The sequence below is a fragment of the Symsagittifera roscoffensis genome, chromosome 4, assembly GCF_963678635.1.
Source record: "Symsagittifera roscoffensis chromosome 4, txSymRosc1.1, whole genome shotgun sequence".
Lineage (NCBI taxonomy): Eukaryota > Metazoa > Xenacoelomorpha > Acoela > Convolutidae > Symsagittifera > Symsagittifera roscoffensis.
This window is the reverse complement of record NC_087065.1, coordinates 75,727,369-75,753,738: the sequence shown is the minus strand read 5'-3', so window position 1 is coordinate 75,753,738 and position 26,370 is coordinate 75,727,369. Positions and strand designations below refer to the sequence as shown.

Below are 26,370 nucleotides of genomic sequence, written 5' to 3'. Positions count from 1 at the left end.
TAACACTAATGATGAAAAAGCGTTAAAAAAACAAGACTAGTTTAAGTCGTAGGCTCGAAAAAAAATGTTTGTACGCTTTAGTGTCCCGTACTAATTCTCCAAAGCCAATAGGAGCTTAGAAATAATTGACAAGAGAACTAAGAGAGGGTAGTGGAGTGTGAGGGACTGTTACCGCACCAAATCCTAAGTACTCAAATTGTTTATTTACTTGAGACATTTGAATTAATGCCCAAGCAAATACGATATTTAGCTGAATGAATACTGGATTTGTTTGCTAAAGTAATTTAAATGGTTTTGTGGGGAATTGCTCTTGATTGATATAGTGGGAAATGACTTTTTTTAAGTTTCGATTTGACCTTTTGCTAAGCTTCTTTTGTCTCTAATGTTTTTGACTCGTGCGTAAAAGTGGCGGGATCACCAAAAACTGCAATGAGATTCCATGGAGAATGATTGATTATATTTGATTTTCATGACGGGTTGATTATAATGGATCAATAGGCGATTATAAAGAAAAGGAAGTGGAAATCAACCTAAACCATTATAATAAATTTGATTGGTTTATAATGGGTTGTAGGCGATTATAATAGATTATAAAGAATTATAAAGATTTTTTATTAATACGAGCCTGGACTTTCCAAAACCTTGAAATCAAATATTCAAAAGTTTAATTTTTTCCAGTTGCAAAATTTTGTTTTATCTTCAATTGCAGCAAAATGGTGCATTGCTTTCTACTTGTCTCCCCCTCACCCTGTATACTTCACACTAACTCCCACCATTCTTACCCATTTACTTGCAATTTGTTCAATTACCACCACCTACCCTCCCTCCCCACCGCTTAACCCTTTCTTAATTTTACCGTAAAAGTACGGGTAAAATAATAACCCTTCCAGACTCTTATGCCCCCATCCCAAAAAAAGAGGGGGAGGGGAGGTGTGTGTGTGTTCGGCGGCTGAGTTCAACACAATAAGGTCTGTTGCTGTCAGAAATATGCTGCAGAAAGAGGCGAATAGGTTGTTGTTGTGCGTCCATTATTATCGGATGGCGGCTGGAGAGAAGAAGTGTTTCTTTGCTCAGACGTCATTTGATTTCAAGAAAAAAATGTTTGTCCAGAAATACGCAGATCAATTGAAATCGACTGCGTGCTGGTTTTGATGTCTTTTTCCAAAAGCTGTCAAATTCCGTGTGGAAACTGTCGAATCGACAACTCTTCACAAAATAACGGCTGAGTTTCAAAATGTCAAAGGCTGTAATTTCAGTTGTGCGGGCCAAACTGATGATGATGGGTCATTTTCTCCGAGTGGGACATGTATGTGGTGTCGATTCTCGAGTTCAAGAGTCCAATCCAATCTAATCATTGTTCCGGGTTTCCGTGAAATACAATTGGCTGGACAACTGGAACTGATTTCCTGAAGGTCTTTGAAATCTTCTGCTGAAGTGGAGCAGTACTGATTCTTGCGTATGGGTCACATTTGGAGGTGCAATGACAACTGATAGGTTCTGATATGATGCCTGATGATTTCCATGCTGAGATTAAGGTTGCTGGTTCAATTGAGTTACTTGATTAGGCTCGTGCTGGCGGCTGCTCATCATTTCATTCATGTATAGTGCTGGCTGGCTGCACTGTTTTTGAGTTGATGTTATTGAGTTGGTAGTTGGTAAATCTTGATGTGGTTGTATGAGCGGTTGTTCTCCTTTCAATTATCGAGTCTGATCGTTTTAGATCCATATTGTTTTTGGTCCATACGCTCTGCTGTCAAAATTAGTTTGCTGACTGCAGTGTTGATCCGATGACGGGGTATGTAAATGTTGGTTGATGTCTGTTGAAAGTCTTGATGGGTCGTTCCGGGGGGCAGTGTGTTCTCGGGCGGAAGATACGGGTATCAAGGCGCTAAACTTGTTCTAACATTTTGGCCGTTGACTCGAGACATGAAAGTCTGCAAAATGTGGGTTGCTTGAAAGGATGCGAGTTCCATGAAGATGCTGAGTTTTACTGGTATGAAGATCGTCTGTTACTAGTGTGTAATGTTGTTGAGTGTGCAATTGCTGTCCTGTCAAACAGAATTAAGTTCCGCTTGGAGGCATTGATGAAGGCTGATAAAATGGTGCTGAATATTCCAGTAGTTGCGTCAATTAAGCCTCCGTCTGTCTTTTGTAAAAAAAAAAAAAGAAGTTGATTTCCGAAGTTGAGGTCGTACTGCGTTCCTTGAACTTGAGCTTCTGGGATGCGGAATGACGAGTCAAACTTCATTGACATGCTGACAATGGGTTGCGGCATCGACGCCCTGTCCCAAAATCGGGTGCTTGCGAGTTGAGTTCCATTAGCGGGCTTTGGTGAGGCGAAAAGTGAATTCCGGCATCCTGGGATGCATGAAGTAGCTCATCGTAAACATTCGTCAATGATGAAGACTTGGTGTTGAATGTGGGTGAGATTGTCATTCGTGCTCAGGCTCAATGTAGAGTGGAGATCGTGATGGAATCCAAGCGTTGTGAAGGTGGCAACCATTTTTTGCAGGAAGTTAGCGATATCCTTGTAGCTTCCGTTGTGTCGTAATATCGGGCTGCTTATGTCATCCAGTCGCCGAAAAAAGAAATTTATTATCTTTGTCGGGTTTCCAAAGTTGTTTTTTAGACAGATGTTGGAGCGCTCAGTTGTTTTTTGATCCGTAGCAAGTAGAGTTTTCTCCGAGAGGGTCATTTTCCCAATTTACTCTGAAGGCAGTGTTGCCTTGTGAATATGTTGATTCCTTTAGTAGATGGAGCTGACAAGCTCACGGTCAAAATATGAGAGGTTTTAAACCATCATGACGTCAATTTTGTTGATTTGAAAAGACAACTGTTGATGTTTGTAGGGTCCAATTGCAATGGTCATCCTGGCAGAGGCTGCGTCGGATAAACTCAAAGCTTGTTTAAGCTGAATCTTATCGTTTAACTTGATATCTAGTTTCAATTGAAGGGAAATTGATAATTTTAGCAAATTGAGTTTGCTAGCGCAGTCAAGTATCGCATAGGCATGTTTTACTTGAATGCCATAAGAGATTGTTAATGATAATTTCGGAATGTTGCGAGTCGAGAACGTTGCAATTTCCATGTTTTTGCGGTAGAGGTGCAATTCATTGCATCATTGCGTCGCTTAGCGATACTAATTGTAATGTCCTGGCGTGCTGTCGAGGTGCTTGAGTTGCAATTGTTTCTGTGATGCAGTAGAGTGTGGTGTTGCATCCAGCTGTTCTGCAGGTCTGAGTTGATTGACAATAGGCAAATTTGTGGGGGCCGAGACAGTTACAGCAGAGTTGTTGATCTCTGGCATGTTGTAGTCTGCCCTTGGGTTTCATGGCTATGAAGTGCTGACACGTTCCAAAGTAGGGGCAACTGCATTTGTCCGGGAAAAAATCCTTTCGTGGCTCATTTTGTCCAAGCTGATGTTGTTGTAAGCATTGACGGTTCGGGATGTTGCTGTGATTTTTCGGTCGGCTGGCTGAAAATGCTTGTTGATTGCTGGCGTGCAGGTCGCTCCAGGCTTCGGCGTAGACGTTGAACCATATACTCAAGTCAACGAGCCGCGGCTATTGGAGATTTTAGTTCAGGTCGTTGCAAATCCATTCCAGTCGGCTGACTGTCGTCAGTTTTCTCAAAACTGTTTCAACGTTCGTTGTAGAGTGGAGATGTTCATGGAATTCAAGAGTTGTGAAGGTGTCAACAATTGTCTGCAGGAAGCTAGCGAGATCCTTGTAGCTCCTCTAGTGTCGTAGAGTCGGCCTGCTGCTGATGTTGTCCAGTCGTCGAAAAAAGGAAGTTTCTATCTTCGTCGGATTTCCAAAGTCGTTTTCCGGACAGCGGTGAGGCGCTTATTGTATATTAATCCCTAGCATCCATGTCCGCAAATGAGAGATTTTGCATCTCCGGAGATGTGGTGTCCCGAAATCGGCTGCTGTGGAGTTGCGTTCCATTAGCGGGCTGTGATGAGGCGAAGAGTAAATTCCGGCATCCTGGGTTGCATGAGGAGGCTCATCGTAAACATCCGTCAATGATGAAGACTTCGTGTTGAATTTGGGCGAGGTTGGCCTTGGAGCTCCGGTTCATGAACATCAGAAACTTATCGTTCATGGAAGTAATTAGCACGTCTAAATCCTTCAAAAAAATTTATTACGTCGATTTTTATCACGGCTTGCAATGAATTCAAGAAGAACTGGCAGACTTCAGTAAGTACTGCTCAAATAACTAGGCAGGTGAACTGGCGGATTTCAGTAAGTACTGCTCGAATAACTAGGCAGGTGAACTGGCGGATTTCAGTAAGTACTGCTCGAGCAACTAGGCAGGTGAATTGGCGGATTTCAGTAAGTACTGCTCGAGTAACTAGGCAGGTGAAAAGCAAAAGTATACCTTTTGGAAAAAAAATCCGTTGTTCTTTATTGCGAAGGGCTCTTTGAAGTCAGAACTTGTCGTGAAGAAGGGTTAATTGCTGTCCGTTACTGGCAAGAAGTAAGTTGGCCATTGAATGACTAAATGGTAATTGGCGTAGTCGGCGGCATGGTAGGTATTGCCGGATAATTCCTGTTGTACGATGCTGCGGCTGTGTTCTAAATCATAATGCCTGCTGCTGTCGGAAAAGTGCTGCAGAAAGAGGCGAATAGGTTGTGGTTGTGCATCTATGATTATCGGATGGCGGCTGTAGAGAAGAATTGTTGCTTTGCTGAGACGCTCTTTGGTTCTAATAAAATTATGAAGTTATGAAATTACATAACGATAAAATTTTCCTGTGCTGAAGTAATTCCGTAGCAGGCAAACGTCGTTGAAATGTCTGCGTTCGTCAATCCAATTGTTGAGATCCTTCAGATGGTCCAGTTGGAGGGGTTTGTCTCCTGAGGACGAGTAGTCCAGGCTAGTTGAAGTGATCTCCAGGTAGCATCGTCAATGGCATATTTATTCCAAGTCGGTCAAAAACTGATACGTTTTTGGGGGTCTTTCATCAATATGGTGGCTTCGGCAGGCGTTGATTCGGTTATATAGAGGTCATCAATTTAGAAATTCATTTCTGTGATTTGCACCAAACAGGGCAAATTGTCGACACTGTCTTTGGCACATGGTCGGGGAGCATAACAGGCCACAGAACTGCTTGTGGTGATCGTCTTTCCATGTTATTGGTACGTAGGGCTGATCTAGAGGCTTAACGAAGACTTGCATGAACATTGATTGATGTCTGCTGAGATGTCAACCGGTCTTCACGAAGTCTCATGACGATTCCGGTGAGGTTTTTTGGGAGCTTTGGTCCAGTTAGAAGGATACTGTTGAGAGTCTCCTTTGAAGTTGCTGGAGGCGTTTAGTACTTGAAGTGCTTTTCCGGGATTGTTGACATTTGTTATTGGGTGGTGAGTCAAATACAATTTTCCTTCCTGAAGAACCGTGACGATGGTTTCCTGTTACATGGCTTCCATCCAATCGGCGCCCATCTTCGATGGTGGGGTTCCTTTTTAGTCGCTTTGGAAAGCTGTCGAGTTGCTTGTTGTCAAGCAATTGGTTGTTGGTCAAATGTCGATCGGGTTTCCAAAGCATTCCAACTTCGTAGTGTCTATTGAGTAGGCGGTGGGTCGAAGTTTGAAAGAAGTCCAGGGCTTCCATATCGTCTGCAGAGAGGCTGTGTTGGTACGTTGAGGTTCCATCGGCGTCCATCTTCATCCATTCGGCTACATGCCGAAAGAGCTTATCGTCCGATGTGAACTGAATGTTGCTGGCATCGTTGGGTTCAGCTGCATTGTCTTTTCCGCAAAGAGACCAACCTATGATCTCTCCATCTAATCAGTAAATTCTGTTGTGTTGGTGTCGGCTTCTGTTGGTCTCACTAGTTGTTAAAGCCGCATCCTATGATGAGTCCAATTTACTCCGAAGGCAGTGTTGCCTTGTGAATATGTTGATTCTTTTGGCAGAAGAAGCTGAAAAGCTCAGGGTCAAAATCTGAGAGGTTTCAATCCATCATGACGTCAATTTTGTTGATTTGAAAAGGCTGCTGTCGATGTTTGTAGGGTCCAATTGCAATGGTCATCTTGGTAGAGGCTGTGTCGGATAAGCTCAAAGCTTGTTTAAGCTGAATCCTGTCGTTTAACATGAGATCTAGTTTCAATTGAAGGGAACTTGATAATTTTAGCAAAGTGAGTTTGCTAGCGCAGTCAAGCACCGCATATGCATGTACTACATGATTGCCATAGGAGATAATTATTTTTAAATTCGGATGGTTGCGAGTTGATTTCCATGTTTTTGCGTTGGAGGTGCAATTCATTGCATCATCGTGTCGGTTAGCGATCCTAATTGTAATCTCCTGGCGTGCTGTCGAGGTGCTTGAGTTGCATTTGTTGCTGTGATGCATTAGAGTGTGGTGTTGCATCCAGCTGTTCTGCAGGTCTGAGTTGATTGACAATAGGCAAGTTTGTGGGGGCCGAGGCAGTTACAGCAGAGTTGTGGATCTCTGTCATGTTGTAGTCTACCCTTGGGTTCCATAGCTATGAACTGCTGTACTTTCCGAAGTAGGGGCAACTGCATTTCTCCGGGAAAAAATCCTTTCGTGGCTCCTTTTGTCCTGAGTGATTTTTTTGTAAGCATTGACCGTTCGGGATGTTGCTGTGATTGTTCGGTCGACTGGCTGAAAATGCTTGTTGATTGCTGGCGGACAGGTCGCTCCAGGCTTCGGCGTAGACGTTGAACTATATACTCAAGTCAATGAGCCACGGCTGGTGGATTTTTTAGTTCAGGTCGTAGCAATTCCATTCCAGTCGGCTGGGTGTCGTCAGTTTTCTCAAAACTTTTTCAACGTTCGTTGTAGAGTGGAGATCTTCATGGAATCCAAGAGTTGTGAAGGTGTCAACGATTGTCTGCAGTAAGCTAGCGAGATCCTTGTAGCTCCTCTTGTGTTGTAGAGTCGGGCTGCTGCTGATGTTGTCCAGTCGTCGAAAAAAGGAAGTTTCTATCTTCGTCGGGTTTCCAAAGTCGTTTTCCGGACAGGCGTTGAGGCGCTTATTGTATATTAATCCGTAGCATCCATATCCGCTAATGAGAGATTTTACATCTCCGTAGACAAGTAGCTGTAGATGAGTCAATTTCTCCGAGTGGGAGATGTCTGTGTTGTCGGTTGTCTATCGGTTGTAATTTAACCATTGTTCCGGCTTTCCGTCGAATGCAATTGGCTAGACTACTGGAAACAATTTTCTGAAGATCTTTGAAATCTTCTGCTGGTTGCTGAAATCGAGCGGTTTTGCTTCTTGCGTATGTGAAACGTTTGGAGGTGCAATGGCAGCTGATATGTTCTGATATGCTGTCTCTTAATATCCATGCTGAGGTGAGGGTTGTTGGCTGAATTGAGTCACTTGCTTAGGCTCGTGCAGGTGGCTGCTCATCATATCATTCATGTATGATGCCAGCTGCACTGTTATTGGGTTGATGGTAGTGCGTTGGTCGTTGGTAAATCCTGATGTGCTCGTATGATGGGCTGTGCTCGTTCCAAATTTCGAGTAGGCAGATTTTAGGTCCATGTTGTCCTTGGTCGATGAGCTCTGCTGTCCAATTAGGTTGTTGACTCCAGTTTTGACCCGATGACGGGGTTTGTAAGTGTTGGCTCATGTCTGTTTTAAAGGCTTCATGGGTTGTTGCGGGGGCAGTGTGTTCTCTGGCGGAAGGTACGGATCTGAAGGCGCTGAATTTGTTGTGAATTATTTGCTGTTGACTTGAGTCATGAAAGTGTGCAAAATGGGAATTGCTTGAATGGACTTTTACTGGTATGAAGATTGTCTGTTACTGGTGTTTGTTGTTGTTGAGTGTGGAAATGCTGCCCTGTCAACTGGAGTTGAGTTCCGATTGGGGGCATTAATGAAGGCTCAAAAAATGGAGCTGAAGACTTCAGTAGTTGTGTCCTTGTAGCTTCCGTATGTTTTTAGTCAAAAGTTGAGATCCTACTGTTCCGAAGTTGAGATCCTACTGCATTCCATGAGCTTGAGCTTCTCGGGTGCGGGAATGATGAGTCAACCTTCAATGACATAATGACAATGGATTGCAGCATTGATGTGGTGTCCCGAAATCGGCTGCTGTGGAGTTGAGTTCCATTAGCGTCCCGAAATAAAATTAATTTGTTTTCTGTAAAAATAATTGATGATAATGGAATATTTCTCACCACGAAGATCGATTATAATCGGTTACAACCCATGGAACCGCACTGCGGGTGACCTTTATAAGTACTCCAGAAGAACTTAAAAGACGGTAAAACAATTTGGTTTATGAGAAAAAAAATAACGTCAATGACTGTTCAATTTTTTCATTCAAAAGTTGCTTCCCTTCCTCTTCGTTAATAAAATCTTCCATCCACTTCAGATTTTTTTGAAATCCATAATAATCGGGCAGTGGAAAAAAGTAAAGTTTTTGCGTGATTTACCTTTTTTCATAATTTTGGTGGCAAAAACATAAAACAAAAATTAAGTACAGAAACGTTCAAATTTCGTCTTATAAACGCATAAATCAACACTGCTGCACGTTTTCGATCTGTAGTTTCTGATGATCACCAGTTTTGGCTTTACAACGCTGGAAAAGTTTCATCTTGGTAAAAGGTACATTGGTGTTAAATGTGATATCTTACCCATGAAGTTTAACCTTTGAGTTTATACTTAGCTACGACCAAGTTAATTTAATAAATGCCAAAAGCGCAACGGCTTTTGGTAGACCGGGACACCGATCATTAATCTTCATTGATATGTAACCAATTCTGTTAAGTGAAACTAATTCTTAATTCAAACTTTTTACTCTGTCTACTAACTTAGCATAACATTACCCTTTAGTCTTCAAATCTAGTCTTAGATAAAAGCCTACTATCTTAATAGTAGGGATCTTAACTATCGTGTCTTAAATTAGTCTTAGTTTAAGTTATCTGGATAAAACCATTCTACTGTTTATTCTAAATTTTTAATATGGTGCAGTCAAATGAGTCGAACCTACGAGGACTAGAGTTTTTCTGGAATAACACATCGAGTGAAAGTCAACACGACTGGGAAAGATGGTCAGAAAAAATCCAATCAACAATTATCGCTAAAGATTCGGTGGACATTGAAGAGGTAATCAACCCCCCGGTAAGACTCGAACTAGCATACCCTATCGCCGAACCAATGGATCCTTCCGATGATCAACCCTGTTGGGCAGAAAAAGACGAACGTCACCGACTAGCTATCCAATCTTACAACGAAGAGATGAGAAGGAGAAAGGCAGAAGATAACGCAAATTCAACAGACTTCAAATCGGAGATATCGACAAGAAGTTAAAATCTCAATTACACATGGCACTTGGAAGAGAAGGAAAGAAATGCGTCTCACACAAAAATACTGGGAAAAGAAAACTGGACATTAATTTTGCTGAACTCTGGGAATTACTTAAAACTACATTTACGGCATCTACACACCTAACCTACGAGATATATAAATTTTTTGGTCGAAGACAGAAAGATAACGAGTCACTAGAAAAGTTCCACAAAACATTATCTGAATTGGCAAAAAATTGTAAACTGGGCGAACTCGAGTCAGAACTAGTCAGAGATATCTTCCTTACAAATATGCGAAACGTTGAGATCCCAAAGAAACTATGTATCGAATACTTATCCCCAGAAAACGTGTTATCTTACGTACTTGTCCATGAGAAAGGTACTAAGATACATCAACAGTACCTAAAATTCCCTGTTTATACTACTGTACAAACATCACAATAGGTAAAAAACCAACCAACCATAAAAAATGTTGAAAGTAACAAATGTCGATACTGCGGCCATCAGTTCAGGAAAAGACATTTAACCGTATGCCCAGCTAGAGAAAGAAACTGCAACACGTGCGGTCGTGAAGGACATTTCGCAAAGCACTGCAGAATCACAGCAAGAACCCAAACGAATGTAGTCGAACAAAACCTAACACCTCCCGAAAAAGAAAATTACCGGGCTAACCCGCAGGAGAATTGCGAATTCGAAGTCAACCTGGATAATTTTTTAGTTTTAGCGGTGGATACGAATAACGAAACAAATGCAATTGAAGATAAGATCGAGCGTGAAGTGAGAACCGTATTCAATCATGAGGGCCTAGAACTAAAAAAGACGCTGATGGTATCTCTGGGAAATTTCAATCCCTACTCTACTGAAATTCAGATCGACTCAGCAAGTTTCCAGTTTCCTTTATGAAGAAAGACCTACTTCATGAAATGAAAATACGAGGTAGATTCTTAAAGATAGAAGCAGTGGACGAATTCACGAAGAAAGCATATCAGGGTTTCGGAAGTACAATAAACATCATTGGAAAAGTTTGTGTGAGGATTCGATCGAAGGGTTGGGACGCCAAGATCAAAAACTGATCATAACCGAAAGAGCGGGAAAAAATCTCCTCGAAAATGATATACTGCTGAACCTGGGTATAGAAGTATTCCAGAAGCAACCACCACCCCATGGGCCAGATTTAAGGAAGACCCCGAATATATCTCACATCGGGACAGACGTCAATCGAAAAAAATTCGCATCTGACAGGCAACCAGACCAGGGCCTAACACACTACTACAAAGTGAGTTTAAACTATACATATCAGGCCGATTTCCCGACCTTAAAAAAAGAACCGGTAGATCAAAGAATTTTATCGTTAACACCTATTTTAACGAACCTATAAAACCGATACAGATAAAAGGGAAACGCATACCAATCCATCTTCTCCCTAAGGTGAAACTATGCATCGACCAACTGCTAAGAGATGGCCACATTGAAAAATTGTCTAGATGTTCGGAAAATTGTTTCATCTCCCAAATTGTAATCAAAGCTAAAAGGGACGGGTCAATTAGTTTAGCGTTAATTTCAAATGTGCTAAACCAACAGATATTTCGTGATAGATATCATATGCTTTACCTATTTGAACTAATCGATAACGTCGCAGTAACAATTAGCGGACACGACGAAAACAAAATTTGGTTCTCATCAATCGACCTAAAATATGCATATAGTCAAATACCGTTATCCAAAAAAGCAAGCAAGCAATGTAACTTCAATATCGTGGAAGGAGATTCACAGGCTCCTATCGTTTTAAAACTGGATTTTACGGGTTAGGCGATATGCCTAATGAATTTCAACGCATAATGGACCGTATGATGGAAAAATTACCAAATACACATGTTTATCTTGACGATATCTTAATTGCTACCGTGGGTAGTGAAGACCAACACCGCAAATTAGTTTTTAATGTTTTAAAAACATTAGACGATGAAGGATTGGCCATAAAATGGGAAAACTGTACGTCTCTGACTCACAAAAAAGAATGGCTAGGATTTAAATTCGACGCGAAAGGGACGACGCCATTAATACACAAATCAGACGCAATCAGAAATCAAGAAGAACTGGGTCGTATCAAAGATATAAGATCACTAATGGGATCGATTAACCAATTCAACAAATTCATCCCAAATTTAGCGTCTTTATCAGCACCGTTTAGAGAACTAATGCAAAAGAATAAACCAATTAATTGGTCCACGGTGCACGCTGAGGCGTTTGAAAAAATCAAGAAAGAAATCTGCAACACAGTAACCAATCAACATTTCGATGTAAATCTGAATACAAGAGTGAAATGCGACGCATCACATTTAGGACTGGGCGCGTACGTTGAACAAGACCATCGAAGGACCTGGAAGACCGTAGCGTTCGCAAGTAGATTCCTATACATAGCCGAACTAAAATATAGCACAAATGAACTCGAATTGTTGGGTCTAATGTGGGCGTTAGATCATTTTAAAAACTACCTATTGGGCAAACAGTTCTCCATTCTAACGGACCATAAAGCTTTAATTGGAGCGCTAAAAGATGATAAATACACAAAAACGGCTCAATCTCGCCTCACCGTTGGGCGAAAAAATTACTACCCTTCGACTTTACCGTCGATTATTTGCCAGGTAAGGAAAAGGAATTTGTCGACTAGCTATCTAGACACCATCGGGTGAACCCGTACTAGTTTCGCTCGACGTTGAGAAATTTGTTATCGCTTCGGTAAACCAAATTAGTACTCTCCTAGGTTTCGATCACATTCTTGGCCGCAAATAAGAAACAAATTTTCTCAACAAGTCATAGCGCATGAAGTCACGATTGCGCATGACGAATTGATGAACAATATGACCAGTCAAGAAATAGAACGTGAGAAACGAATTGCGAATGCCGCTGAAACTTTCCAAGCTATTGTTAACCATTCCAAAATTTCAGTGTGCCAAGGTTTACATTTACGAACAGAAGACTGTGATCCATCCTGCAAAATTATCGATTTTTCCACCAACTATAAGACTTTGAAAGATATGGCCGACCAATTCGAGCTATTAGAACAACTTGAACATCCCAACCTAAAATACTCCTATTCTAACACCAAGTACTTGTAACCCATCTGCTAATCCCTCGGAAAGAACACCCAGCAAAGAAAAAAGCTCAAAGTCAGCTAAATTGAAAATATTTCCATTGTCGTGGCCCAAAATATTTGATTCGAAATTCATGTCATTATTATCTAATCAAGACCTTATACTAAAAAGATTGTTAAAGGTAAAGAAAAAGACCGAAAATAGGATATTACACAATTGGGGAATTACTATAAACCATATATTAATAACTTACATGTCAGCGGAGGATGCCTTTATTTTGACGACAGATTAGTTATCCCGGCATCTTTGAGATAGACAATGCTTCATAGACTACATGAAGCCCACCCAGGCCAGCTCGCGTTGAAAAATCTGGCAACTCAATATATCTGGTGGCCAAAAATTTATCGTGAGGTTCAAGTCCACGGGGAAAATTGCAGCGAGTGCGTTAAAGCAGATAAAGGCCGAAAACTTATGTGTCGAGAAAGAAGAAATGACTGGAACACTCCTGATGAAATCGAAGATGGAGACGAGGACGAAAACTCATCTTCGTCAGATCATATCTCTAACGCAGTGAGATACGTCCTCACCATCGCTGGTTCTCCTGTAAAGGTTCTCTCCCGCGCTGAGACAAGAGATGCTCTAGGCGTCAAAAGTCTCGTGTTGAACAACCCGCCGGCCATTAAAAGACAATATGCCCCGAAGAAGGTTATCCCTAGAAAGAAAAACCAACTTGTGAATTTCTACGCTACCAAAGGACCGAGGAAGATTATAAAACCTCAGAGAAACGTCGGATTCAGGAGCTCAAAGGCGACTCAGAAAAAAACAAACCTCCAAGCAAAATTTAAGGATCTAGATATGCGAGTCGGAATGCTGCTATGAACAGCTCAAGAGAGACGTTCCTGAGAGATTTTGACGACAGATTAGTTTTTTTCTGAGTTTGAGGTTCCCCATCGGCCTCGAAAGTGTCCAAGAGACAAGCCCACCGGGCAAACCCGTCTGCTCAAGAAGCAGTACAACAGAAAGTAGAATGACGAATCCTCCAGTAGAAATACTATCCGACAACGATGCAGCGACCTATTTCTACTAGAAGACTTAAAGATACAAACCCTAACCGATCCTAAAAACCGACCAGAACACTCAATACAAGAACGAATGGCCATTAAAGAAGAAACCCCAAAACAGATCGAATCCAATGTGGAATAGGCTGAGACTCCGTTGATTGTTATAGACAACAGTACAGTTCCACATTCAACCCCACAGCTTATCTACCTAGAGAGTCACGAAGAAGTAGATGCAAGTAACCAGGAGATACCCAACTACCAGAAAAAACCCGAAGTAAAATTAACTCAAAGGAACGCAGAACCAGACACGACGGTGGAGATAGACAGCCAAGCAAAGGAAACGACCCCTACCAAGATCCTAACTAAACTGACGGGTACGGCCAAAAGGAAGGCCTCGTCGCCGATGAAATCACCACCGCTCAAAAAACTGCCTGACACACATTCTCGCCACAACACTAGACCCATGCGATCTAGGCAACCTTCGATGATGCTGGGAGAGAGAGTGTTCACTATTTTACTTGACAACCCCGACGATAGGCCAGGCGAACACGCACTATCTCAAGTCCACACTCCACCATATTGCTCATCAATCGAAGCGATTACAATTGAACTAGAAAGCCATCAAATTGACGTGGTGGAGCTAACTTCCCCGTCAACCTCTTCTCCATTGCATCCAACTGTAGTCAATTTATCTGAACGAAGATCTGAACAGACGAGCTATACAAAGCCTTCCCTATCACTTTCCCCAATTGGTTCGCCCAGGAAGATTCAATTCAGACCTGAGGTCCACATGTCAGAATTTCACCCATCGGGCCTACCCTCCGAACCAGTAGAGGCAACGACGATACCAATTGTTTGATCCAGATTGGCCTAATACCCCTTCTATCATTTCCCCGATAGAGTTATTAGGCCAACCTATGACGCTCGACGAACTTAGGAGGTGGACAATCAACCGAACCGCAAACCGAGATGCTTCTTAGATCTCATTTTGTAGATTATCGATGCCACACAACAAAACTCAAACTCTTGATAAACTTTTCCTTCAGTAATCTTTTCCGTTAAATTTTTTGTTACCTTTGGCCTTAAATTTAGTACCCATGTAAAGTCTTTTCGTTGACTAAAATAGACCTTCGGCCGGACTGGTGTACACCCGAACAATATGCTGTTGATTTATTTTAACATACTGATTCTGAGACGCTTTATTTATTACCTTTGAGTTATGCAGTTTATAACAGCCTATGACCAAAAATGCAGAATCAACATTTTACCCATCGGGTGCTAAGTTGGGGTTTTTCCCGCCAGTTGTCCCGCCATTTCATCCCCGAGCTCAAACTTTTTGCGCTGCTGAAAAGTATATGTTTAGTTAACTTTTCGTGTTATTTTTTTTTAAATGTGATATCTGACCGATGACAGTTTAAACTTTCTACTTCGCTACGACCAAGTTAATTTAATACCTGCCAAAGGCGCAACGGCTTTTGGTAGACCTAGACACCGATCAATAATCTTCATTGATACGTAACCAATTCTGTTAACTGAAACTAATTCTTAATTCAACCTTTTTACTCTGTCTACTAACTTAGCATAACACTACCCTTTAGTCTTTAAATCTAGTCTTAGATAAAAGCCTACTATCTTAATAGTAGGGATCTTAACTATCGTGTCTTAAATTAGTCTTAGTTTAAGTTATCTGGATAAAACCATTCTACTGTTTTATTCTAATTTTTTAACAAGCGGAAGGGTCTATAAAACCATATGGAGGAGCGTTCCGTACTCCTCGCCGTAAAATTCAAAAGTGATCAGCGAAAAATTAATTAGAAGATTAGATTTGCTCACAATTTGCAAAATTCCAAAAAAAAAATTTATGCAATCAAAATCCTGTAAATTTATTTAGCTATATTATTTACAGTGTAAGGTTTCAAGTTTCTTCCCTTGAGTCAGTCTTCTATCCCCCTGTGTAAACCTCGATGAAGAACTTGAACGATCCACCTCCAATTGGATGGGTGAAGCAGTAGTTTTCATGACAGTATGACACTCTAGTGACCGATGTGTAGGGTGCTACTAGAATTTGCAGCCACGGTACGTCATTTTCCTCAAGTTTCCCTACGATGTAAGACATTGCTTCAGTTTCAGACTCTTTATCCTGAGCATCTTCAACAATTGCGTGGGCGACGTTCTCCCAATTACAATTTGAAGGATAACGTTCTTCGCGTTCCAGAAGTTTTCCCCAAATAATCAGATCACACTGTATTCCAGATTTGAGACATCCAGTGTTTTTGGGATCCGATTTCCAGCACTCGTAAGCTCCACTGATGAATGTGTGCGCCCACTTGTCGTTTTTATTGATTAAGTAAACAAACCAAGTGGATGCAGGATATGTATCTGCAAGGAAATCCCGTATGTTCATTACTTTGGTCATATTAGAACCTTTGCTTTCCTGTAGGATCTTTAAAGCGGCGTTTTGCCATCCTGTGAGCAGTTCTTGATCGGAATTGTTTATCAATAATTGACGCAACCCTTCTTTATATTTAGCTTCCTCCTCTAATCTCTTGATGCTCACTTGTTGAAGTTTTTCGCCGGTTGGTGCTTCTTTATCCTGTTGTTTCTTTTTGAGAATTTCCAGGGCTTGTTGACGGCTATAAAGGACATCTGCTTTATGGACCAGATCCATGTACTGTTTTTCCTTTTCAATTAGTTCTTTTTCGTTGGCTTGCTTGCTCTGTAGTTCTGGAATTTCGATTATAGCGGTCGGTGGTCGAACTTTCGCCATCTGTGGCCTTCCATTTCTGTCATTGGCCGATGCTTTTTCCATTTTTTTCCGGACTGTGTTGTCTAGTTTTTCGATAATCGTTTTGAGACTCTCAATCTCTGATGTATTTTTCATCAGCTCAGTTTGCAGCCTAATTTTGTCATGCTGTAATGCGCGAATCTGATCGTTCATTTCAACATCACTTTTGATTTCATTCTTCTGAGTTGCCCAAAACTCTTCGACTGCTCGTTTATTTTCATCTCTTATTTCTTTTTCAGACTTACTGGTTTCCTTGTAGTTGTCATCAATTTGTTTCAAAAGTTTGCGGTAGTCTTCTGGTACTTGTTTCCAGCAATCTTGTTGCAATGTTTCCCGAAGCTCTTGACTAAAAAATAATTTTAGCTAACATAAAGTTTTTTGAAATCAAATTTGTTTTGAGCCAGAAATTTTTTTGCAAGTTTGGGACATGAAGGAAGGTGGATGCTCAAAAAACAGAAAGATAGATCAAAATCTTAATATAGAAATAGAAGTTGCGTAAGCTAACCCAAATTGACAAAAATATCAACTTTCAAACAAAAGCAGTTATAAAATCTCCATTATTTGTTAGGATGTTAACATGTTTACGACATGGTTTTTTCGTTCCTTGCTCATTAAAATCTGTATATTTTTCTACAAAAGATAGTAGAACTTTTAAAATGAAGTAAAAAAAAAGCCTAAGCATTTTTCGAAAACAAAGATTTTATAATAATAAGTAAATACAAACATGTAGAGACTGGTACAACCCTGGTCTAACCTATTTTGAGATTGAAAAAAATACAACAAGAAAAATTATTCTGAGCGCAACTGCTATAGGTGCCATACATCATAAAATCACGCATTTATGCATACCGCATGACAAGACTGCTCGTAAAACGGTAAAACCCAAACGAATCCGATTAAACTTTGGAAACAATTGTTTTGATCAAGCTCAAAAACTTGTTTTTCGTTTCCGCCCTGATGTAGACACCAAGTTTCAATAGAAAACTGCTGGCAAGAAGAAGATGCTTCGGTTTTTCGGAAATGTTCTCTAGCATAATTTGTTTGCTGTTTTGAATGAAACATATAAGAAAGACTTCCGAACAAAAATTTTAAAATTTTTGGCAGTCTTCTCTCCGCACGCACCGTCAAGTTCGAAATGATAAACTTTGCGACTACCAAAGCAATACTTACCTTTATCGGCTTCCCTCAGCGCTGTTCGAAAAAGTTTCCGAGCCGGATAATTTGCTGCGTTCGATAAACGCATTATTAGATTTTGAGGAATGGATATTGCCAGCGCGTTTTGTTCAGACTTGATACAAACTATTTCGTTAATTTTGTTCGTAAAAAAGTCAGAAATTTGCGAGAAACATGTCAAAAAGAGCACAAATAGATGCATCATTCAAAAATTGGATTGGTTTTTTGTTTCTTGTAGGCAATAACTGGCATGAAATATCCAGCTTTAGTTCAATTTAGAATAACTGTTCCGCTTTTTGAATAAAATGCTTCATAACAATGTCTATCTTTCTAGAACGTTTTTAAAATATCTGAAACATATCGGTGTCCGGAGCTCAAATAAAAAAAACATTTTTTATCTGTGACCATTTTTGTAAAGTCATGGGGGTTTGGAAAGTGCTAATTTGACAGTTTGGGATAAATAATGCGCGAGAAATTGCGTACTAAAAACACGCGTGAGCGGCATTTCATTCCGTTCCAAATTGAATTGACGAAATTCATTTGGTCTTTTGATTAGAATGCGAGATGCTGAAGCCATCTTTTTGTGATTCATTTTAGCGTGTAGGATATAAATTTAGAAATATCTTAACAAAGAAACTTGATTGTTTCTTATTAAAGCTTTTCAATTTTCCAACTGTGCCTACGTTCTTAACTGGTTCCTTTTCCTCATTGGGGTTGGAAAAAACTCCGATCAAAAAGATGCTTCCCAGCGGTAAATTTAACATGAATCAAAAAAGACGCCAGTCTAATCTTTCCGTTATTTTCTTCAAAAGAAAGATCAAAAATAGATTTACTGAAATTTTTGCAATTTTTGTGATAATTTTAATGATTTATATTGAACTAAAAGGAACAACAGGGTCAAGTTCGAGCAAAAAAATTGTTTTTCGTTTGTGTTAAGACAGTGTTGTTCTTCTTCTCTTCATTTATTGTGTTGTATGCAATACAAATAACCAGCTTATTTTAGCGCCCTGGTCCTACTCAATGCAGGACCATCCGTTGGGGAGATGGTCCGCTCAAAAACAATCATCTGGCATGCTGGACTTTGTTCCTACTTAATCTAGATGCTACTGTACATTTTCTCAAACACTCTGCTTGAAAAAGTTTGCTGAGCGACCCGCTTTTGATATGAAATAGAATATGCTTCAAAAAAAATTTCGAGTCTTCTAAGAGAGTGATCCAGAATTTTTGACCATAGCCGAGATACGCTTTTTCCAAACTTTGTCCGCGACTTAAGCCCCCGTCCAGACTATGGATTTTAAGTCGTGGAATTACCACCGGTGCGAGCGAGAAATTTAACGAATAAGTCGGGGACCTCAAACAGGTAGGTTCGCCCTCCTTATTTGCATAAACCAGCACAGCATCAGATCCTTTCTCTGCTTACCTCTCAAGCTCCTCCTGCTTCTGGGCCTCATCTATATCTTTCAGATTTCTTCGCAATTTATTTCTTCCTTCGACTAATTTTCTTTCGTTTGCCCACTCTTTGGTATCGAGGGAGGGTGATTTGTCTAGCAGCTCATATAACTCATCAACTGCCTCCTGGTACTGTTTTTCTTCGTCGTTGTCTCCATCGTCTCTTTGTGAGTTGATGAACAAACACCTCGGTTTGCCAGCGTTCTTAAATTTAGAGCGCAAAGTTTTAATATAACCATCGGCGAGTTCTTGATCGGTCTGGTTCTCGTTATTTTTCTGTCTACGCCTTATAGCCTTCTGAGACATTTCGAATTGCGTAAAAACAATAACGACCTGCTCCCAGAAGTCGGGGCCAAACATCTGTTCAAAAATATTCATCATCCCGACAAGAGCTCCATCTAATCTCCGATTGTTTGCGTTTATGGCTATGCAAAACACATTGACATGGTCGCATTTATTCTGCAAAGTTGCAATCAATTCTCCTATAATTCTTGCATCGTTCTCAAGATCGTCTGTAGCGTCGAATCCTTCGGTATCTATGAGGGTCACTGGTTTCTCACCTTCTCCATTGTAGAACACATTTGCCATCTCAGTTTTGCGGGTGCAACTTTCAGCTCCCGAATATACTGGGAACACACTAGCATTATGAGCGACGCCTGTTAGAACGTTGCAGAGTGAGCTCTTACCCGTTCCAGCTTTACCTATCACCAGAAGTTTCTTTCGACCATTCATTCTGACGTCATCTACCAGGTAGGCTGAGCCAGGTCCTTTTTCTGTTCTGGTTTTAAGTAAAAGCTGTGATACTTCTGCTTCTGAATCCGAAGAGTCCACCGGAGTGGGCGAGGGTTGATTTTCATCTAGGAAAAAACTCAGAATCACGTATTATTCGGGTGATGTTTTATTCAACTTTTTTTGAGTTAAGGGAAAGAAATAAAAGACAACTTCTAAATTTCTATTAACTTTATTTACAAAACCGATCGCAAAAGTAGCTTAGATTGAAATTTCGTGAAGAGTGCTTCTTCAATACAAAATCATCTAAAACTAATTAAATACGAGCAAAGAAACAAAAAAGGGAAAATATACCTCCAAAAATGCAAAAAAGAAATATTCAAATTATAACCAATTTCGACTAAATTTGAAAAATTAACTACCCTACCCGAAGATTCAACCGTCTTGTCGGCAGTTTCCTTGATTCCAGCAGTACCTAGGCAACAAATTTCTCCAAATTACTGAGAATAGCAAAGTAAAGAACGAGGAGATCAAAGGACACCCACTCCAACCAAAACTTCGCCACTCAATGAGTCCAATAACCCGCGTCGACGTGCTCATTTAATTTTCGATCCTATCGACCAAAACTCGGTATGTTTCGACTGTCTCGACCGAATTTGGGTATGTTTTGACTTTCAATTTATGTTAAGTTTCCGAAACTGAACTAAATACTTTATCCCTTTCGAGTAAAATCTCGGTATGGTTTTGAAGTTATCAGAATTATTTGCAATTTAAATGTTTTGTAAAGCTGAACTTATTTTGAACAAATACTTTTTATCTTATGGATACTGTGGTTTTCCAGTCGAGTCAAAAGTCTAAGAAAGACAGAACCAAGCCCCTCTCTGGACTATTCCACTCTGTTTTTAGTCGAGCAATGACATGTGTTTGACTTTGAAAAAAAAACCTTGAATGTTAACCCAGTAAAACCTTGAATGGTAACCCAGCAAAACCTTGAATGGTAATCGGCGCAAAACCTTGAATGGTAACCCAGCAAAACCTTGAATGGTAACCCAGCAAAATCTTGAATGGTAATCGGCGCAAAAACTTGAATGGTGATTGGCGCAATAGTAATCAGCAAGAAGCATTTTAAAGTCGCACGCACGATGCTGACAGACACCCAATATTGTTCGAAAAAATCGAATGAAACTAAAAAAAACACCATGTTTTGTACTAGGAAAGCTTATGATCAGCCTTTTTCCCATAGTATGCAATTGTATGGTTGACATTTATTCTATAAACAAACAAAAAACTTTGAGCTTTTTCTTTAAAATTTTGATTTTGTGCAAAAACACACTAAACGGTTTTTTATGCCAAAGTGTCTCTCATAAAACAATAATGCCATAAAAGTGTATTATTTGATTTTTAAAGTAATTCAGATAATTTTTTGATCAAATTCAATTTTAATGATGCCAAAGTTTCTCTCATAATAGAAAAATGTCATATTTCAGTTTTAAATCAATTAAGAATAAATTAAAAAAACACGCTGATTGAAAAATTTTTTATGTAATTGTACCTTAAATATTTTCTTAATAGTTTTATAAATGAAATTGTTTGACTAATTTTTTTCTTGCATAGACGTGAAACCGAGTAGTCAAAACATATCTGAAATCTGAACTGAGTGGCACAAAATTGATTAGGTTTTTGTGAGTTGTGAAGCTCCAAAATTGCAAAATTTTGAGCGCAAAAGTAAGAGTTTACAAATTTTTGGTCGATCAAGTCAAAAATTACTTTAGTGTGATCAACCAAAAATTTTAAAACATTTTTCATTCAACTAAAACAAGATCTTACCTTTCTTTTACCTTTTTTTGTCGAAAACATTACATTTTCAACGAAAACATTACCTTTTTTGATTTTCTTTGTTGCTTGAAGAGACTTTGTCGAAGAATATGTAGTTCTGCTCGCTTGTTCATCTAAAAGTCAAGTAAGTGAGAATGTAAGAAAATTCAAAAATTTTAATGCCATTTTGTCAAACTCTTAAACAAAATACCACATAATAAATTATGATAAAATTAACTATAAATCATCCAAAAAACAATTATAATCAACACAATCAATTCTGATATAACAAAAAAGTAGAAAGTGGAATATTCGGATAGCTTGTCAATTTTGAGAAAAAAAGTTTCGAAATTGGCAAATATTTTTGAAAACAAAATTCCAGCAACATTTTCAAAAAACTTATTTAATCATTTAGCCCTCAGAGAAAATCATAGATTCGCTGCTGCTCTTCATACTATTTCATATCATGATTTTTTTGTCGTACAGTTTCAAAGAAAAAAAAACAGTAGCAAAAACATTTTCATTCATAAAAATTTAAAAAAAAACTATTTTTTCGAAACTATTGCAAGAAAAGAGCATACTGTCTTTTTTATTCTACGGAAAATTATGAATAGCTTTTTCCTATACTATGAAGCTGTACGGTAGACAATTTTTCTATGAAAAAAAATTTTTTTTTGAAGTTTTTGTTTTTGGTATTTTGGTTTTTCAGCAGAAAACTAACAAAATTTTTCTAACATATGAAAACTAAGAGTAAATGGCAGTTACCACCTAGGTAAAATTTTCTAGATTTTCAAACTGAATTATATACAGGAAACCTAGTTTTCAGTGTAAGGCTGGAAAAATTCGATCTAGAAAAAATCTGAGGTAGAAAAAACGTGTCTACTTTTTTATACAGATCTAGATATATCTCAGCTCATAAAACGAAAAATATTATTTGTCTTTATACAAAAGACAAATCCTTGTAATTTTTGGAGTTGTTAGTGTGAAAATTAGGTTGGACTACTTAATAGACGCAAATATCAATTTTGCATTCAAAACTTTTACGTACAAAATTAATTTGAGCACAGAAGCGAATTGCCAATCAAAACATAGAAAAAAATTTTCTACATTTTTAACGGAAAAGATTAATATCATACAGTTTTCGTATACAAAATTGCATCATGGTATCAAAAGCAATTTTTTTTTCAAAAACAATTTTTTTACGTCAAGGTTAAGATACAAAAATTGCCGAACAAAATTGAATGATTTAGGCTTTAAATCATTTTTAATTACAAGTTTCAAAACACACTGATTAAAAAATGCTTAGAATAGAAATTGCTTCAAATATTATTGTATCCTAAGAGTTTTTTTGGTAGTTTCATAAATGAAATTGAATGAATGGCATTTTTTATGTTTAGACGTGAAACCGGGTAGTCGAAGCATATCTGAACTGGGTTGCGCAAAGTGGATTATAGTTTTAGTGAGATGAGACGCTCGAATTTTACCAAATTTTGATTGCGACGGTCGAAACTTAAAAATTTTTGGTTGATCAAATTGAAACTTGTTTTAGTCTATTCGACCGAAATGTCGTAATTTTTTATGGGTCGATAAACATGAGACCATTCATTCGAATTTTTTTTCGGTCGAGATAGTCGAAACATATGTGAAATAGTTCGTGCACCGTCGAAAACATTTTCTTGGGCCGACCGTCTTAAGCTTCGACCGTCTCAAGCAAAGAACTTTGCATGAGACGGACGAAGCTTGACGAATATAGCTGGAGACTGTTGAAAAGTCACTCGAGCACTTAAACCCGGGGATATAAAGAAGTTTTGATGGTTTCCAAAAAAGATTTTATTGCTAATCAATTTTTAATCAAATCAGGTCAATGAAAAACCCCTGTTTCCAAAAATATAGATGTATGTTTTTAGTTGTGATGACTACGGTTGAAAAACATTTGAATAATCTTCAAGAAATTACAAGCAAAACACATACCTCTTTTGGTTTTATTTGTTGTTGGCGAGAACTTGTCGAAGGAAACCCAGCTCGGTTTGTTTGTTCTTCTAAACTTCAAATAGATGAGAATGCCAGAAAACTCAAAAGGTTTATGCCATTTCTTCTAATTCTCAAAATACAACATATAAAATTTTAATATTAGTCAACCAGGAAATTTTTATAATCAAAACAATCAACTCTGATACAACAAAAAACTAGAAAATAGTTTGTTCGGAGAATTATCCAATAACAACCAATTCAATTTGTTTGATTTAAGACTCAAAAACGACAACACGACTGCGTAAAATGGGCGGCATCATAATCATAATAAATTGTTTGCAATATAGATTCTTTTCATGAGTGACACTTAGTACGTTTCCAACCAAATTATATCTCATCGCGAGAACACCGTGGAACTGTGCAGCACGTTTTCAGCCGCCTCTAATCTTCTTATGATTTTTGTTGGTATTTACTATCAATAGTTAATCAATAAAAATTTAAAAATTTATTTGGTTCAAAAAACTGAATAGCGGAAAACCGGGAAAAAATTCAGAACTATTCCTAGACTTGACAGTATTATTTAATGTAATTTTTACTCAAAACTGATTTTAATCAAGTGGTAATTTCCTAGAAGGCCGCTGTCCAAAACGCATGATTGAAGATTTGTAATTGATGTTTAATGCAGTCCTAAATCACTGTTTCAAAAGCTGGGTAGTATTTGAGAACAAAATGGAAACTTTTTCTTATAGTTATTGATTTTTTCTTTTGCATGCACAGGTATCAGCTTCGCTGAAATAGCTTTACTTAAAAACGTGTTCACGTTTTTTCATTCATTGCTTCCTGGATTATAATTGATATGCGTTTTTTTCTCACAACTTTACATACCAAGCCAGACCAAAATAAGTCGGCCCAAACAATGGAGATTTTGTACTTTTTGAAATGTAAAAAGCAGAGAACAAAATACAGATTGGTTTGCTTTCTACGAATCCCATTACTCATTATTTAGCCAATTTCTAAATAGGCCACTTTTTAAGCAGATAGATGTGAATGTAGTCATTTTTTCCTGGAGCTATTATCTGTTTTTTTTTTCTGCTCTCGGTAAACATTTTTAGCTTATTGATAATAAACTTGACTAGTTTACCAATCAGTCTGTATTTTTGGTTATTTCGGAGTACTTATAAGTCGACTTAAAATTGTGAACCAAACATTTTGAGCTCGCGCTGAAGTTTCATAGTCTAAACTTAGCCAATCAGTTTGAAACAAAATAATTTTATTTAGCTGAAGCTGCTTAACCATTGATTTTTGGGCGTTATAAGTAAAAAGATCAAATGTGTTTTTCTTATCATTTACGCTACTTGGTTTTTGTACTTGTCTATACATGTGATACTGGACTACTTTATAAAATTGATTGCTGTAGATATAATTCTATTACCTTTATATCAAATTTTCTCAGTTATATCGGCAAAGAAATAAAAACAAATTTTGTGCAATTATTATAAAAAGATACCCGAAACCATTAAAAGTGAAAATGAGTGCAGCTGCTGCACATGTACAATTCAATAAAAACACAAAGTAATGTGAAATGGGAATAACTTTCAACTGTGTTCGAAAATTTTTAGTTCGACTCTTTTAAAAGCAAAGTCTTACATTCGGTTTTCGAGTTTTCTCTCTCGGCCGCAATCAGAATTAAAAATGGGTTTGTTCTTTAACAACGTTATAAAAATATTCACACCCTTCATCAGCAAAAAAATAAAAACGAAGCAACCCAGGCTGAGATACGCGACTTAAGCCAGTCGGGATTTTGTGCGACCCATAACTTATTAGGCTATTTTGGGCAACATAAGTCGAAGATTGAAATGCTAGACAGCTTTTTGACCTTACCAGCAAAAGTTGGCCAGGTTCCCTTTTCTATAACTTTTTTCCTGAAGGCCACTTGTCCCTTCTTCGCTGAAACAAATTCAAGTTAATACAAATAAAGTATAAGACTTACTTGGTCGATTTGAGGCCTCACGATTGCACTGGAAGTGCCTTAACGCTATATACTTAATTCGATGGCTGAACAAACAAAAAGTTCAAGTTACGTTAAAATGATTGTGGTATAAGTTTGTATTCTTACGGGGAGAGGGGACGTAGCGATAAGCATGTGTACCTACTGATATGCTAAAACGTTTAAAACTTTTACATCATGACATGAAAACATTGTGTGATTATATTAACCTGATTCATATGTGTACTTCATTTTATCGGGGTTTACTTCGGATTTGACTCTTTTGAGAGCAAATATGTTCAAGTTCGCGGAAAAAGACACGCCACAGTCGGATGAGGGACACCTTCGCTCTGCTCGTGCCAGAAGTATGGCCAGACAACTTTTACCAGACTCGGGGCCACATATTCGGTGTTTGTTGCAGGGCAATATCCGAATGTCATACTTCAACTTGTCCAGGCATTGGCAGCAGAACACAAGATGGTCTTTATTCAAATCATCCGCCATAAGTTCTGGTCTCAGTTCAAAAGTTTAAAAAACGCACACAATTTGAGAATAGTTGTTTGTTTTCAGAAGAATTTGAATTCGTTTTTTTTGAAGACATGGTATTTTGACGTCCATTAACATAAGATGTACTGGTTGCCAACTTTATTCAAGAAAATATAACTTAACAAACTGATGCTCACGCATTGTATATTTTTCTGCTGTTATTTTTCATGTGGTAATTTTGTTTTATTTGCGCCTCAGTTGAGATTTTAAAGCTTAAAGAAAAGAAAAATCATTTTGTTTAATAATGAATGTTGAGTAATTAAGAACGAACAATTTTATTACAGAGGCGTAAGATTTGTCAAAATTACAGATAAGAAGCTACAGGCTTTTTCAGCAACAAAATTTTACTTAGATACTTAAACTTTACTTAAAGGGCCAATTCGAGAAAAAAACATAATAAAATTTTGTGACGATGATCAAGTCAAACAATATACATTTTATAATTGTGTTGATTATCAAAAAGGTTTATAAAACCA

General features: G+C 38.5%; 1 protein-coding gene across 2 annotated transcripts in view; it reads right to left on the bottom strand.

Moving 5' to 3' along the window:
• LOC134844073 (uncharacterized) overlaps positions 1-26,142 on the bottom strand; it is a 35,874-nt gene extending 9,732 nt beyond the window's left edge. The window contains exons 1-7 of one of the 2 annotated variants that reach the window (XM_063860543.1): positions 25,579-25,627; positions 25,243-25,308; positions 23,362-23,429; positions 21,456-21,524; positions 20,003-20,050; positions 18,818-19,703; positions 15,311-16,570 (exon numbers count right to left, since the gene is read on the bottom strand). In XM_063860543.1, the coding sequence (XP_063716613.1) occupies positions 15,382-16,570; positions 18,818-19,578 (1,950 nt within the window). In that variant the 5' untranslated portion in view covers positions 19,579-19,703; positions 20,003-20,050; positions 21,456-21,524; ... (1 more) ...; positions 25,243-25,308; positions 25,579-25,627 and the 3' untranslated portion in view covers positions 15,311-15,381. Of the gene's footprint in view, positions 1-15,310; positions 16,571-18,817; positions 19,704-20,002; positions 20,051-21,455; positions 21,525-23,361; positions 23,430-25,242; positions 25,309-25,578 lie in introns of those variants that run through there. The other variant, XM_063860544.1, reaches the window with a different exon arrangement.
• Between the last annotated feature and the right edge of the window lie 228 nt (positions 26,143-26,370).